Raw genomic sequence first — 17849 nt, forward strand, 5'->3', positions numbered from 1 at the left:
GACTTTCAGCTGTCCCTTTTCCACTGGTTTTATCGGCACGCTGGTGTCAGGGTGCCAGTGGAAAAGGGACTATTGATGCACAGAGTGTGTCTATCATGGCTGATTTAAATTATCTTTGTGTTTTTGGCACAAAGTGGAGTTTACAATGGGGTCAGACATAAATTTGCCTTTACAATGAATTCCAACAGAGATTAAAATTAACAGGCTCCTGCAATCGTTGGTTTATTTTTTTTGTTAAAACACACTCGATAATTCAAATCAGATGTTCATATGAAAATTTGCAGCAGTTTAATTTTGTCTGTTTTTACTTCTCTCTCCTGCTTCTTCTGAAAGTTGACTCATGGCGAGGAAAATTTCCAGAGACTCTGGCTTTGAGCCAAGACACTGACCATAACTCATTGGAGTAATTTTCGGGGAGGGAGTGTAAACATCCTGAGTTGTGTTCTCCCAATATTCATGGCCACAGAGGATGACGAATAGCAACAAGGAATGAACAACTTTGCCGGCCAGTTCTTCTCTCGGCCAAGCTCCAGCTGCTGGTCAACCTCAGCAGAGGATCCAATTGGGGTCTTCAGCGTCAGTATGAACTGAGCTAACAGCCCTATTGATCTTCATTATTGTTAGTAATGCATCACAATAGATCCCTTTAGATTGGAGAATTTGGCTTAAGCGGATCCGAAGGTATAAAGCATTTCCGAAAAAGTCTGGAAATACACTGTGTGGCAAATCCTTGCCCACTAGTAACTCGATACCCTCAAAGCCCACAATTTGCTCAGTAATGCAACTGCCATAAAGAGAACTGAGAGACACCACGCCCACCAGGGTGATTAGGCAGCTTCCGACTTTCACTTAACTTGCATGTTGGCTGCAGAATGTGACTGTTCGCCCATTTTAAATGCGCATTAAGGTGAAAGCTACAGTTCTACATTTAAAAACTGTTGCAAGCATTCCAGCCAGATATCCTCTTCACTGTCACTGACTCCAGCCAAGTGCTGAATGGATCTTCCAGTAATCCTGGAAACTCATCCAGTGCACACTGGCAATCGTTGCCTTCAAGATTATTTTATTGTCGTTAAAAAAACCGAAAATGTGATATTTTGCAAAATTTCCTTTACATAAGGCAGACAAAGATTCAACATCAGCACAAATTGCCTGGTGCCCCTTACAGACAAGGAAAGAGAAGCAAAAGAGAGGCTCCCCAGAGTCACTAAGTGTCCATGGATTCGCGTCCAGCACTCTCTCAGCCTCCACCGCCACACAGACTCCAGTCCAAACCATTGGCAACCCAAGCTCCAGATCCAAGCCTCTAACACAGTCAAAAAGCCCTCGGGAAACTCAGCACTGTCTCACATGTAGAGTCAAATACCAGGTACCCCTTCAGCCAGTCTCCAGCAGTCTGCAGCCTGGTGCGAGTCGCTTGCCAACAGTTGCCAGCAGCCTGCATGGATTCCCCACTTTGAGTCACCAACAGACTACCACTCGTGTGTCCTGCATCTTCAGAGCCCCTCGCTGGTTCGCCAGCGTGGTCACCATCCTGTGGATCACCTCTTCTGCTTCTCCTTCTCAAATGAGAGATGATCTCCCTGTTTTCTGGAGTCCTGCGCCAAGCCCTCTACTTCCCTGGTGTCTGCAACCCCTCGTGGAATCTGCCAAATATAGGTGCCGCCATCTTGGGCCCAGACCCCACGGTCGAAGGATTTTAAAATTAACCACTGACGTATCCTTTTACAGACCGATTAAAGCCTGTACAGGCCAACAGCAGTCGAACTGGATGGTTGGGCCTCATGGGGCTGTGCTGTGCCTCTGCTGTCTAGGGTCTGCACCAGCAGAAGAGCTGCCGTTACAGCAGCTTTGGCAACTGCCAGATCAGCAGTTAGCGATAAGCTCTGGTGTTCTGTACATCCATTCAAGGTGACTGCAAAGGCTAGTCCTGACATCAATTTTAAATTTCTGACAAAAAAGTATGCAATGGGCAGTTTTGGAGTTAGCTCCTAAATTGAAATCCATGGCCCTTTAAAGTCAGGACTCCACTTGCAGAAACAGTGTCCTAACGTTGCAAACTATTGCCATCTTGTGTTAACGAATGCACTTTAAATGTGACTGGGAATTTTGCAATGCTCTTACTTGCCTTCTTGTCAGCATTTGACTATGGAGGAGTGCCACATAGGGTGGCTATTCCAAATGAAGGACATGGTCATAGGTCACCATATATACACATGCGCATGTGCATGCGCGCGCGCACACACACACACACACACACACACACACACAGTGTGTTTGCATTTGTTGCTTTTGCAATATGATTTAAATTTTATTTTAAAAAGTAATTTTTTTTCAAACACTGTGTGTATAATATATTCAAATATAAAGAAAAGTCTGCAACTTTTGCGGCTTGTAGTTCTGTCGTTATGAACTTGCATACAAAATAAACTTGCTAGTAAAATGAAGACTTATTCCAATTAATCTCAACCAATCCAGACAACTGTGAAACCCACTTTTTCTTTGTATTGAATTTGCATGTACATAATGGATTTTATTTCTCTTTGATCAAGGCAATGCTCTGAACCTTCAGCATGAATGTAACATGGCTGAGAAAATTAAGAGAGAGGCAAGTCCTATGGAAAGTTATAAGCTCCAAGTGCAACATGAATTTCACTGCACTCAGATTACATCCTATAATCATAAGGTATTCTACTCAGTCTGGTCTAAAAATTACATTGTTCGGACATGACATGAACATGAACATTAGTAATGCAGTTGATACAGGAATTTAAACAAGAAAATTTACAAATGCAGGGGTCTAGTGCAGTGCACGAATTTGCTGGAGAAATTTAGCAGGCCATGCAGGATCCACAAGAAGTAAAGAGTAATCAACATTTTGGGCCTGATCCCTTGGTCTGGTCTGGACTGAGGCCCGAAACTTCCTCTGGATGCTGTGTGACCTGTTTAATTTTAATTGGAAACACAAGAGACTGTGAATGCCGGAATTGGGAGCAACGTATAAAATGCTGCAAGAACTCAGGTCAAGCAGCATCTGCGAGGACAAAGTGTTGATAACCATTTTGGGTTGAAGCACTGTTGATTTTAAGAGCAAGACCATTCATTTCACTGCTCAATTGTCAGGTGATGAAGGCAGAAATTTGCCTTGAAGGCTGATTACACAGTCAGTTGATGTAAGAGGCAAAATAGATTCATAAAGTGATTGGGTGCTTTGTTCTAAATTTAATCAGGTTAAATTCTCATTATTAATTAGCATTGCTCTGTATTGTTTGATAATACTTGGTAAAAGGTGAACAGACTGTGTCTCTTTCCACTTGGTAAGGGAAGGTTGTGTGGTGACTTACCCGACAACTTTAAAATTATTAATGATTCTGGCGGAATGAAGGAAGTGTGAAGACTCATTGTTTTCATTGTATCTTCAAAGGGAAGCAAATACTGGAAGCTATCAATATAGAAGCTTCTTTGAACTAGCTATCTTAAGATAGGCAATCTGGAGGTGTTTGAGTATAAGTTAGAGATGTAATGAGGATGGAAGGTCTGAAGAGTTATGCTAATAGATTTATTAAAGAAGGATGTGAATGGGGCTACATTGACTGGTTGGGTCGAATTGAATGTTTCTATGATATACCGTCTGTCTCATTTGCCCTGGGTTTTTGATGCACTGTACTGAGTGAAGGAATATCTGTGGACTCTGACAGCTTCATCTCCAACACGAGGAAAATGAATCACGGACTCAGACCCAGCTCCAGATCAATTATGGGAAGCATTGGGATGAGATAAATAACAAGAAAAAGATTTTCATCACTCAGGTGTTTAAAAATGATTCAAGCCTCAGCTTAACCAATTACTTCATGGAGGTGAGTTGGTTCACAGTTGCTTAAATTAAATCATCCCAAATCTGAAATTCTGGAGAACCAATTAGAGTGTAACCTGTAATTTCTCTTTATAACTTTACACATCTCCAGTTAATCATGACAACCAGAGTTTTCCAAAGTCATAATCTTAATGTAGTATACCAGGTGGGGCTTGATTCCTATTTAATAATATGGATGTTCCTGTTTATTAATCATTCTATTCAATAGAACCTAGTTAATATTTGCAATGTACAAATGCATCAGTGCCCGATTTAGACATAAGCTAAACAAGCTACAGCTTAGGGCCTCACAATCTGCAGGGGCCTCAAAATTAATGTATGTTAAAGCTATTTTAAAAATTACATTTCAGTATTGTTTCCAGGCTATACTATATTATAACCTATGATAGGGATCGAGCCCACCAAATGATAAATATGTAATCAGTAAATGCATTCATTTGAAAATAATTTTTATTGTAATTTTTTTAACTAAGCTTTATATAGCTTAGGGCCTCACCACGTCTTAACCCGACACCGAAATGCATTGTCAAATATTATGGCATTTCAACATCCATGTGCTACCTTTATGTAGTATTTTTTTATCTTGGGGGTAAACACACGTATAAAAGGACAGCATCATTGCTTTTTGACATTGTTGGCTATCTCATTAAAACACCATTATCAAGGCAACAGTTTATACCTGCAGCATTTATGTAATATTGAAATCTGGGTTTTTTTTGGTTTAAGTTGCTGCTCTTTCTATCATCTTGATACCTTGATGAAGGGCTCTGGTGCAAAATGCTGGTTGTGTATCTTTATCTTTGCCATATAAAGTACACTATTTGACTTGCTGAGTTTCTCCAGCATTGTGAGTTATTTTTTTAACTTCAATCATGGTGTCTGCTCTTCTTAAATAATAAGTTGATGAAATGAAGTATCCCATTAGAACCATACCTCCCTCAGTTTTCAAGAGATGTTCCTGCCTGCAGGGTGACACAGATGAAGAACTCATCCACTATCCTATAGTTGTAAATATGCACTAGATTTTCTTTGATCTATCACAGTTAAAATAATGACATTTGGTCAGATTAAGACACTGAAGCCTACCTCTGCAATCTTGTCCCAGTCTCATTTTCTCTCTTGTCTATGCATTCTGGGATGGTTATTTACTGCATGCCTACTCTATCAAAGATAGACCTTAGGAAACCATCAAATTTCCTGCCTTCCTCTCCTGCTTTCAGCAGATTTTAAATTCCTAGATTAATCATCAATCTGCCTTTCAAAGAGAAGTCTTTTTCTCTCTCTCTTAGCCATGCCACAATGTGGAAACCTCTCTTTCCCTTTTTAAATGTTTGTCTTCTTTGGTTACTGTGGCATAACGCTCAGGGTAGCCCTGCCAGAGTATTTCGCTTTGGAATTTTACCAACAGCCCTCCCTGTTGGCAGCTATGGGTTAACCTAGAAGGTAGATTAAGGTTACAGTGCAATTATTCAGTCCCAGTAGCAATTGAAATCTCAGAAATGCCACCAGCTCATCAATAATCCAATGCTTGAAGTGCTCTAGGCCAGCCATTCGCAACCTTTTTCTGGCTATGGCCCCCTTGGGACTCTGCTCATAGTTTATGCACCCCTTCCTTGTGAAGCAGTTGTTTAGTTGGTTTCTTCTGTACTTCTCGACTAATGACTGCATAAAAAGCAAAAAATATATAGGATTTCAGTCCTTGGACCCCTCCCCCTTGAAATGTTCTGTGCCCCCCTCCCGCCCCCAGGGCATACAGTACAGTGAAACCTTGTGAGAATGAGATTCATTAATCTGCGGAATCGTTTATAGCGCGGGTGTCTGTGGACCCCAAACATTGATTTTAGGAGGCCAGGCTAACAGCCACAAACTCAGAAATGGACACTTGTGACTCATTTACAAGAGGTGTGTGTTCATATGTGGAGTTTAAAGGTCTTATTATAGGGTTTGAGTCACAGAATTCTGTTTTCCTGCTTCCTGATTCATGACGTATATGCATCTGTTCCGCGACTCGGCTGTAACACGGTATGAAATCTTGGGTCCCCAACTACCGCATTCTAACGAGGTTTTACTGTATATATATTACCCTTGTTGAGAATGGCTACTGGGTCTTTCTGAACATGTTCCAGCATCCACACAGATTTTGTGATTTATCAGCATTTCCAGTTCCTTGATCATTTGCTTCAAAGTGTCCAAATTCTTTTGTTATTATCTAGTTTACCTTGCAACTTCCAGAAAAGCAAATCAATTACAAGACCCAGCTGCAGCATTCCCACCTGCTGCAGGGTCTTGCTGAGAGTGACACACGTGCCAAAGTCCTCTACAACAACAAAGTCCCATTCCAGGCTGGACTTCAGTGGAGGGATACCTCGAAACCAAATCTAAAGAAGTGGGAAGGTAGGGAAGATTAGAAACCAGTAAGTTACAGACCATATATTTTACGCTTAGAGCATTTTGACGAGTTATGCTTCAATTTATGTATAAAAAAAGGATCACTCTATTTGACTAAAGCAAGCATTTTGTTTTGATTGTTGCAGTAACTACTATTTTTCCTACATCATGACTTCGTGCAAGTGTCTAATTCTGGCAGAAACTTTTTTTTGTAACTTTTTACTTATTGCACTATGAGCCACAATATGTACAAATGTTCTTCATAAAATATACACAGTGACATTTTTCCCTTTTGTTTCCCTTCCCCCCACCTACCCCCCCCCCCCACCTCGCTTCCCACCGCCCCCCTCTAAAACCCATAAATATTTTAAACCTACAAAATACAAGAAACAACATCCACACAGAAAAAAAAACAAAGAAAGGTCGTGTCATCTACTCTGGCAGAAATTTCAATGCATTTAACCAAAAAACAAAATGGGGAATGTGATGAGATTGGATAAATGCTTTAAATGTTAGGACAGTTTATGGGACAGGACGAAACCCTTTTTGCTGGACTGTCTTTTTTTCTCCCTCTGGATACTGCATGGCCCACTGAGTTCCCACAGCCTCTTGGTGTGTGTTTCTATAGAGCTTAATTTGGCTTAAGAGATGCCAGCATATTTCTATGTCAGTCATTCATGTCTCTGTAGCAATATTACGGCAAGAGAAATCTCATTTAGTAAAACACATCAGCCAGGCTGTTGTTGAAAAGATTAATTTGCAATTAACAACTGTCCTAAATTGTAATTCTCTTTCTTCCCCTAATTTTTGGTAAGGTTCTTTAAAGTTGGATACTCCTTGGCTTTATCTCCAGATGTCACACAAGTTGAACCAACCTCATGTTCGAGCTTACCAATCAAGTGTAGAAATTACAACAGCCAAGGCTCTATCTGTGAAGAACCTAGTTATCTACACTTACTACAAGAACAAAGGCAACAAAAGGGAAGGAAGAATCCATATTCGCACGCCTAGCACGACTTACTTAAAGGTTAGAAATAGTCCACACGCTCCCCTCATTAAAGTAACAGGTTCAGAACATGGGCGTATTATGATGCATGTACTGTGTATTAGACAGACCTGAATTAGTTGTACAAGAGTTTAAACTCGAGAATTTGTGGTAATCCTAATGTATTGAACTTGATCCTTTGGGATTTCAGTTTATTTCAGAATGGAAGTGTGTCTGAGCCTCATTTTGCATTGAGATTTGCTCTGTTGTCAAACAAATTTGAATGGTTGGTTCACATTTCCCTAATACCTTGCCCAAGTAGGGATTAGATTTTGCAGTTAGTATGGTGAGGGTTAAAATTATATCATGGAAATGGACAACTTTTTGCCGATGGCTAGACCAGTGAGGAAGATGGCCAACTCCTACAAAAGCTATTAGCTCAATGCCTGCTTCACTATTTCAGTATATGGCATAATATCAAATTATTGTATCTATTTAACACAGACAAAAATATTTAGTATGTCGATCCAAGGTGACAACATATTTAATGTCAAATTTTGTCTTAATTATGCTTGAATATTTTCTATGATTTGAAAATGTTTCATTTGATTTGTGGCTTCATTCCTTCAGATACAAATTACTTTTAAAGAATTTTGGAAACTATTTTAACTATTTTTCAATTGATTTCCTTTCCCTCTCTTTAGTTTCTATTAGCCATTAAATTGAACCTTCAAGGTGCTATTTCTGCCCTAAGATTTTGCTGCGTATTAAAGTTGTTTTAACATAATTTGATGAAGTGCCTTGCACAGTTACACGTCCTGTGCCCTGGAGGTCACAGGTGTCTTGTGGAGCCTGGTGCTTGTTTTAAATACTTGGCTGACTTTTCTGGCATTTGGATAAAATCCCTCAGAAAGTCTGAGAGCCAGTGCCAAGATTAACAATTGACTGGTAGACTGCAATCGCCAACAAGCGCAAAATTAACTCTCATTAAATCAAAATCTACTTTGATGCGTTTGGGGTCAGATGAGAGTTGAAATAGATGAAAGTTCATCTCATTTCTTCACTGCTGAAATCATGTCACAGGTGTTCCTCGACTTATGATGGGGGTTGTGTTCCGATAAACCTATTGTAAGTGGAAAGATCGTGTTGAAAAAGAATATAGTACCGCACCTGCCAAACATCATAGCCCAGCCTACCTTAAACATGCTCAGAACATTTACAGTAGCCTACAGCTGGATAAATTTATCTAAAACAAACCCTATTTTATAATTAAATGTTGAATACCTTTTATTCCACACTGAAAGAAAAACAATCTTTAATCATAAAATATAGCGAGAACGACCATTGTAACAAAGAAAACGGAAGTCGGACCATTGTAAGTAGAAGAACATCTGTAAATTCCTCCCGTGATCTGATGTACAGAAAGGACAAGAGTTGCATTTGCATTGATGCTCTGGATGTAAATGCGGAATTAATAATTTGAATTGCAACTGTTAAGAATTTTAGCTTTTACAAGTTGACAGAACAGAATACAATCAGGATACGACTTGCATAATTAAAAGGAAACTTAATGGTGTTGGCACACCTTTCAAGGGGGATCACATTTTTGGATGGGGAGCACACATTTCTGGATGCAGAGCTTTAATTTCGGTATGCTGGAAATATTGCAAGTTGTCCATGTACATGGCATGAGAGTAGGTGGAGACCAATGAACAAACACCGGGATATTAGGTTCCTTCTTGGGACCATGTGCAAAGTTTTACTCAGCAAGACCCACAAGAATGCTGAAACAGGCCTGAGCTGGAATGCCGAGCCCTAAACCAACATTTGTTAATGGTCAGAGACACATGAGCCTGCAGATGGAGGAATCTTGAGAGAACAGTGAGAAGCTGGATGGACTCAATAGGTCAGGCAGTGTCCGTGCAGAAAAATGGACAATCGAGGACCTTTTTTTAAAGCAAGGAGGGAAGAGAAGGTAGCAAGAAAGGAGGAGATGAGAGGCAAGAAGTAAAAGGATATTAGTCAGATGAAGATGGGTAAAGGAGAGTTGGAAGACAGGCAGGGGAGTGGGGGTGAGTGAAAAGCAGTACTGGAATAGGCTGGGAGAATAGGAACAGGTGAAGGATAGGTGGAAACTGGAACCGGATTAGGATGGGGCAGTTAATTGAAATTGAAAATGTCAACGTTTGTTCTATTGGCGACCCTAATGTTTTTCAAGTTTGCATTTGGTCTCAGCATGGCACTGGAAGACAGCTCTGAGTGGGAATGGGAGGGGTAATTAGATGTTCCAGCTGGCCCATGAAGGCAGAGTGCAAATGCTCAACAAAGTGGCCACCCAATCTGTGTTTGATTGGGAGTGCTTGTGAAACTCTGCCTTGCCTGGAGGATCTCTTTATTTCCCTGGATGGAGCGGAAAGAGAGATACAATGACAAGTCTTACTCCTCCTGAAGTTGCTGCAGAATGAGTCTTAGTTGTTGGGGGGTGGGGGGACAGTGGGGAAGGAGGAGCAAACCAAGGAGTCACAGGGAGAGTGGACCCTGATAGAAAATCAGAAAGGGCTGGGGAAATGGAGCTGTGGTAGGTACTTGAATCACATTGTAGTAGGCTGGAGGTGGGTGGGGTGAAAAGTGGGGACCAAAGGGACTCTGTCTTTGTTCTGACTGAGGAGAGGTGGAGAGTAAAAAAGGCAGATGCAAGTAAATGTTTTTTTTTGGCATCTGGCACGGTTACAGCCATGCCTCCCAATTATACCCAATTGACCTACAGATCTCGGTATGTTTTGAAGGGTGGGAGAAAACCGGAGCTCCCGGGGAAAACCCACGCAGACATGGGGAGAAGGTACAAACACCTTACTTACAGACAGCGCAGGATTTGAAACCCGATCCCAATTACTGACACAGTCATAGCACTGGGCTAACTGCTACTCTAACCATGATGCCCACGGTGACAGAAGAAAGAGAACATTTTGGAAGTCCTGGAATGAAAGGCATCATCCTGAGAACATGTGCAACAGAGAAACTGAAAGGAAGGAATAGCATCCTTGCCAGTCAGAGTGGGAAGAGGTAGATCATGGATGGGAGTGAATGGGTTTGTAATAAATGCTGGTAAATAACATCTTCTGTGATGGATTGAGAGAGGTCCAGAAAGAGGAGTAAAGTGACAGAAATGGTCCAGGTGCATTTAAGGGCAGGGTTAGCTGCAAAATGATGACATTTTCAAGTTCTGTCCAGGTACCCGAGGTAGCACCAATGCAGTCATGAATGTAAGGGGAAAAGAGACGTAGGGTTGGAACAAGGGCTGTTCTATGTAGTCGGCAAAAAGGCAGACATACCTGGGGCCCTTGGTGTGTTGCCATGGCTACACCTATTTGGAGAATATGAGAATACTCAGAAAATAAGTTGTTAAAGGTGAAAACAAGATGGTCAAAAAGGACTGCACAACCGAGGGTGAGGACAGTATTGAGTCAGAGTTTGAGGGGTAGGTTTGGTGGGGGGAGGGGGTGCTGTCCTGCTTGTAAATCTTTGGCAGGAGATAGAAACCAACCATTTTTATGTCCTTCTCCTCGAACGTTGTCCACTGCATTCGGTGCCCTCAGTGTGGCCCCTCTGCCATGAGACCAGACAAAGGTTGGCCCACCACTTTCTTGAGCATCTGCAAAACACAGCCTTCACTGTTCTAAGTACTGCTGAAGATACTAATCCCCTTGTGTTCTGTTTGGTCACAGAAGCTGTTTGCCTTAGAGTGAATGTGGATTACATCTACGCTAAATTTGGTTCAGTTCCCCTGAGTTACGATTGCATGTCTGTCGCAATATCAAGCTTCTGGGTACTAATACCCAACACCACTCTGCAAAGGAGAGAGTTAAAATAATTTATCTCTGGGACATCACCTGTCTGTGACCACATACCCGCTGCCTCTTTTTTGCATTGGAGATGGTCTGTTGAGTGATATTCAGTGTAATTTCAAATTTATTGCCATTGCTCCGGTGATCATTCACAAATTTACTTTAAATATCCCCAATGATCCAGCCTCCACAATCCTCTCAGCTCGAGTTCCGGAGACTCATCACTGTCTGTGAGAAGGTCCAAAGCACCTCAGATTTAAATGAGTTAACCATTATCCCCTCAGTCAGGTCTCTTCCACCTTGACCTTGTCTCCATTCCTTCCCCTCCACTACCACCCCACATGTTTCCATAAGATCACCTTTCATGCTTCGAAAATCCAGCCATCCTTTTCCCTTTACTTTGTTTAAACATTGAAGTTGATCGTAGCTGCTATGCCCTTACCCTGAATACACCATGCTACATTTGTATCTTTTCTAGAACTTTGGCCAATGAAGTAAGAGTCTCCTCCCATGCATCTGTCTACTGTTCTTCAGAGTGAATTTCAGACTCCAGGGTTCCAGCTCTGGTCAGTCTACCTACAGACTCCTCACTACCAGAAACAAGTCATTTCCTTCCTACAGAAAAAAAGGTGGCCTGTCTTCTTTTCCCTTCTAAAGATTCTCAATCCATTGCTGGACTTCCCTTGAGAAAATTTGACATTCCTGCCATCAAATTCATCTTTGTTGTAATTCTTTTTCGAACGCCATCTTCGAGAGAAACATATGTCATCACGAAAGTTTCAAAGCTGTTATGCGAACAAGTTAAATGGGGGTAAATTGAAAACTTGGCTTTATTAAAGTATATTTGATGCTGATTCACATCCCACCATTTTCAAGGTTATTTCTGCATCCAATGAATATTTTAAAAATGAAAACTTCAGAAGGAAAGTGCAACTCATTTTTTTCCTAATCCAATTTATTTTTTCTAAACTGCTCTTTTACTTTCCAGCCATAAATCTTTCTTGTTTATAGAGCTATGTGTGCCACAGAACTGATCAGACCCAAAAGACCATTAAACTGAGCTTTACTATTAGTTTTCATATGAATAGATGCATTTATTCTTTCAGGCATCCTCCGTGGCACACATCACAGAGAGTTTGTTCAGGAGCCACAACGAAGTGGTCACCCTTTGGAACCTGCCAGTTAAGAATAAAATCCTTCTGGAAAGTAAAGAAAACCTGAAAACCTTCTGGTTTTGGATAAAGCATCAGAAGAAGATTCTTAATTTCACAGCTAACTATGTGAGCGGAGAGGAGGTGAGGTTTTACTTGTCTTGATGGCGGAGAATTGCGGGGAGAGTGGAATCCTGCCATTTCGCATCCAAAATATGCCTACATGTCTATTACGATTGAGTCAATTTTCTCTTTCATCATTCTACCTGAAAACCATAAAGTTCACCATAATCTGTATGAAGGACAACACCTGATGATGGCCATAGAGTAATTTTTCAGTTGTCAAAACCAGTGCCTCAGGATTTTATTCCAAATGCCTATGGTATATACTGTACATATTTGTTCTTGATTAACATTTTCCAGATCCCTCATTCTTTGTACATCACTCTTCGATTAACTTTGGAAGTTATATTTTAAACATTTGCTACAAAGAAAAGAGCCTCCACATTTATTTTTAATTGTAATTCAACTTGTCACTTTTGCATTATCCATTTGTGAATGCATTGATCATTTCACTGAGTGACCATGGGAAATCAATGGCACCTTTCCTTATGAAATGATGCAATCTAGAATGGACCTTGTCAAAGAGCAAGAGGGCCTGGGGAGATCACTCTCCACTGACCATTGACGGCTCGACTGTTGATATTGTCAAGAGTATCAAATTCCTTGGTCTGCATTTGGTGGAGAATCTCACCTGGTCCCTTCACATCAGCCCCATAGCCAAGAAAGTCCAGCAGCGCCTCTACTTCCTGTGAAGGCTGATGAAAGTCCATCTCCCACCCTCCATCCTCACTACATTCTACAGAGGATGTAACGAGAGCACCCTGAGCAACTGCATGACCGCCTGATTTGGTACCTGTACCACCTTTGACTGTAAGACCCTACAGAGAATAGTGGAGTAAGCGGAGAAGATCAGTGGGGGCTCTCTTCCCACCATGAAAAGGCCATTTACAACACTTGATGTAGGTGAAAGGCAATAAACATTATGAAGGACTTTGCTCACCCCTCATGTAAACTTTTCTGCCTTTTGCCACCTGGTAGGAGGTACCATAGCACTTGGGCCCTTGCATCCAGATTGGGCAACATTTTTTTCCCCCCAAGCCATCACGCCCCTGAATTCCCAGATCATATGTGGATAATGTACTGTGGACTCTCATTGTATATGTCTTAATATTTTAACTTCTAGTTATGCAAATCTCCACCATTGTCCTGGAGAAACACTATCTCGTCTTCACCGTGCATTGCATGGTATGAACGACAAATAAAGGTGGCAACTTGAATTTCTTGCAGAAAACATTGTAATAATATAGCATTCTGATATTTATGTTGTTTACAATGCATTTTCCAGTCAACTTTTAATATTGGTGATTAAGAGTTCAATTCAGTGAATAAATTTAGTCGTTCATGGTAGTTTAATCTTTATTTAAATCAGATGTCCAAATGTATTTTGTCTTTGTTGAACATTGCCAATATTAGAGTCGACCCATTCACAACTACAAATGGATTAATCTAGACCAGGGGTGTCAAACTCAAATTCACGGAGGGCCAAAATTAAAAACTTGGACTAAGTCGAGGGCCGAACTAAATATTTATTGAAAATTTTCAACAACATCTGCATGTTTTCTCTTCTTTCAACATATGTAATGTTAAACTTTTTCTTATTAAAATAAATGTTTAATAATAGTTTTGGATAATCTCTTTCATTGTCATTGTCACTGGCCCATTTCCTTTAGTGTCTGAAACCGTGCACATGACGAGTCAATGAGGGATGATTAAAGCAGTGGTCTTCAAACTTTTTCTTTCCACCCACAGACCACCTTAAGCAATCCCTTATTAATCACAGAGCACCAATGGCACAGGGACGCGAGTGGAAAGAAAAAGGTTGAGAACTGTTGTATTGTGGTAACTCCACATCTGATTAGGTTAATTGTTAGGCAAGTGGTCAGAGAAGGACCCCCCCCCCACCCCAAGAAAGGCTTAAATCACAGGAACAAAATAAGCTTCCGTCTCACTGCTCCCAATCTTACACACAGTCCTGATGTGGAATGTGGTGGGGTCGCAGCTCCACGTTCACCCGAGTTCAGGTGCTGTCTGTGTGGAGTTTGTATGCTCTCCCCTTGTCTTGGACCAACAGGTCGGTCGCCTGACGAAGGCACCCGAACCCCCCGTTGAAACGCCGGCGTCCGGGGCGGTGGAGGAATTGGCTGAGAAGAGCGCGTTGCTCCTACCCCCCTCCCATGGTTGGAGAGGGATTAAACTGCGATCTCACGGCGCCGGGCTCGTCTCCAACAAAAGGAGCGGGAGGCAGGGTCCGTCGCGCACGGAGCAAGGGGGAAGGCATCGCCAACGAGATGTTCGGACTGGTGTCGCCGTTGAAGCGCAGACCCAGCGAGGATGGTCCCCAACTCCAGCCGCGTCTGTGTGTCCGGGAGCCGGGCGGGCTGAGTGCGGCGCTCCGATCCCCGGGATTCGGGACTCTGAGATCCCTCCACACCTCCGGCGTCTTCATTTTCACCTTCAGTGTGCATGCGCTATACTGGCGCGGCAGCCAGTGGGCCAACTCTAATATATATTTAATATGATCTTGCGGGCCAAATATAAACTCTTTCATTTTCATGGTAGTTTAATCTTTATTTGGCCCGCGGGCCAGAGTTTGACATATGTGATCTAGACGAATGCCACTTTGAACAAAATTATGCTGAAGTGGTTTTCCTATGTTAAAAGCAAATTAAAACAACATGTTTTGTGTCTTTGTCATGAATATTTAAATCACTTAAGATCTGGCAAATTATGTCTCTATAGTGTGAGCAAGAAACATTTGCGTCTCCCGATGTCTGTCATGGTAGGAAGAGAGCCCCAATGATCACTTTTTTTAAAGCAAACTCGTTACTCCTTTAAACATCCTGTGATTTGCTGTCGCTTCACAGCCAAAGAAAAGAAAGATCCTGTCAGTGGTCGCCCTTTGGACAACCAGTAAGAGCCCACCTTCGGTGATGCAGTTGATTGGGCAGATCGAGGAGCTGAAGAAGGAGAAGATGATATTCCAGAACCGTGCATCAATCCAATTTAGGTGATAGCAGTTCTGATCTGAATTTGGTTTTACAGTGTCAATGAGGTGTTTGTAAGGGAATCATTTGAAGAAGTTTTGGGAAAGCTTTACAGGGAACACTTTCAAGATCCTTTACTAGTGTATTTGGCAGTATGGTGATATGTAGACTATGACATTTCTCGCAAGATCAATGGATTGTTGCTCAGTTAACATCCAATAGGAACTGAAATAGTGAAAAATGGTTTACCCTTCTGTTATCAGAGAAGCTTCCATCAGTTAATTCCAGGACTGTTCAATGTTGCCAGGACAAAGATTTTAAGGGTTAAAGAAGTCAAGTAAAATAGTAACCTCTAGTTAATTGGCTTTTCACAAGCAAAATCGGACATTTTGGTGTCTGCAGTTGGGCGCCGGATATTTTGGTGACAGACATTTTGGCGAAAATAAACAAGACTTTTGTAGCCCTTTGGACATTTTGACATCCACGTTTTGGCTCCAGATATTTTGGCGCTCGCATTTGGCAATGGACATGGCATTTAATTTATTGTTTTTAATTAAATATAATGAATATAAAATTATTAATCTATTATAACTTTAATTAGGGTTAGGACTAACTCAACCTCCTGTCTCCTCACAGTGACATCTCCGCACTCCCCTCTCCCTTTAGTAACATCTACGCACTTCTGTCTTCCCGTGGTGACATCTCGGCACTCCCCGCACCCCGCGGTGAAATCGACCTAACTGTTAGCACCAAACTGTGGGCAGCCAAATGTCCAACGCCAAATTGTTGATGCCAAATTGTAGAGGCCAAAATGCCTGGTGCCAAAATGTCCTAGACCCCTTCACAAGAGCTATGGGCTCATTGGTTATTCATCTTCCCAGTTCAAAAAATATTTATCCTGTAAGTTACTGATAGATCTATTTGCTAAGAGCATCATGAAGATAATGGTGTGGCATTTGTATGCATCATACCAATGCAGCAATTTCTTACTTTTGCACTCATTAGGAAGATGTTTTCTCCCATCATCACAAGGCAGCTCAAATAGTTCAGAAATTAATTAAATAATTAACAAGATGTGACTTCCTGTAAATTGATAGACAGTTTACAAATGAATGAAACTGTGACCATTGAAACTGTGGTTCGTCGGGGAAATTCTGAGCCAACGTTCATTTTAAAAAAAATCTAATTATTCAATCTTTGTTGCTCTGTTTCATTCTATAGACACCCTTTTAAGCTTCCATTTCCACAGAACATCGTATTGCAGGAGACCTTCACTGTAGATAAGAGGAAGATGCATTATCTTTTGGAAGTAAAAGCCTTGGTGAATGAGAAGGAGGAAACTGTTCACACACTCACTCTTGGATACCAACCTGAAAAACCATTTGTAAGAAGTAAAATAAATGCAAATAATGAGATGTCTGGAGCATCTAAAATCTATTTTATCCATGGTTTTACCACCTGCTTCATTGTGTTTGTGTTGTACTGCCGCAGAAGTTAAACCATTTACTTTCAAACAGCAGATTAGTGGAAGTGCATTTAATGTCAACAATTGCCATTGTGGCGAGGAGTTGACATTAGCCCCTTTCACACTTACATCTCACTAAATTGTCTGTTCAGTGTCCTGGGATAGGAATGGGGATTTGGCTTTTCACCCTTGACCACTCCTAACTGGGACACTGAATGCTTTCACATTTGCAAGAGCATCCCCAGGGTTAGGACTATTCTACCTTCTACCGGTGATGTCATGAAGCGTCGAGTGACAGTGGACCTGCCCTAAATCCTGATCGATCTATTATGATCTTAAATTTGAACAAAATTAATCTTGCCTAATTATAACATAATTAAGCTTTATGTACACCGCAGTGTGAGCCCTTCAGCCCTTGTAGTTGTTGTGCCGACCTAAATAAACCTTTATAAGACACCGTGGGAAAGTGCTAGCAATAAATAGCAATAGCAGACAATTTTTAAATAGGGTGAGGAAGTTGGTAGAGCTATAGAGTTCAATTTATACAGCGTGGGAAAGCTTGTAGTGCTACAGTGCATTATTTATATAGCATGGGAAAGTTGATAACGCTATCATGTACAATCTATAAATACCGTGGGAAAAAGCAATGGTGGACCTGCCCTCCCAGAATGCCATGTGGCAGAGAAAGGGCTGTATGCCCAGCTGCATGCATGGAGGGGTTTCTCTGCCGCATGGCATTCTGGGAAGTGAGGCCCCCTATTGCTTTTTCCCATGGTCTTTATAAATTGTATGCAATAGAGTACCAATTTTCCTACGCTGTTTAAAAACTGTCTGCTATTGCTATTTATTTCTTCTCTCTCTCTCTCTCCCTCTCCCACTGCAACTTTCCCACGGCAAAGTTTATACCTTCATTCTTCCTTCACATTCCTGCACTCGCACAAAAACTTGGGTCATTTCAATCCCACAATGCAATTACGCGCTTCACTCTTGCCTGATTGTAACACTGACATCTGCAGACGCCAGGGATTGTACTA

General features: G+C 41.4%; 1 protein-coding gene across 2 annotated transcripts in view; it reads left to right on the forward strand.

Annotated features, from left to right (window-relative positions):
• The window catches only part of LOC138747636 (uncharacterized), a 173632-nt gene that overhangs the window by 51962 nt on the left and 103821 nt on the right, over positions 1-17849 (forward strand). For both annotated transcript variants that reach the window (XM_069907052.1, XM_069907054.1), the window contains exons 11-17: positions 2553-2686; positions 3699-3857; positions 6088-6268; positions 7078-7289; positions 12199-12387; positions 15231-15373; positions 16572-16734. In XM_069907052.1, the coding sequence (XP_069763153.1) occupies positions 2553-2686; positions 3699-3857; positions 6088-6268; positions 7078-7289; positions 12199-12387; positions 15231-15373; positions 16572-16734 (1181 nt within the window). The remainder of the gene's footprint in view (positions 1-2552; positions 2687-3698; positions 3858-6087; positions 6269-7077; positions 7290-12198; positions 12388-15230; positions 15374-16571; positions 16735-17849) is intronic.

The sequence above is a fragment of the Narcine bancroftii genome, chromosome 12, assembly GCF_036971445.1.
Source record: "Narcine bancroftii isolate sNarBan1 chromosome 12, sNarBan1.hap1, whole genome shotgun sequence".
In the NCBI taxonomy this organism is placed as follows: domain Eukaryota; kingdom Metazoa; phylum Chordata; class Chondrichthyes; order Torpediniformes; family Narcinidae; genus Narcine; species Narcine bancroftii.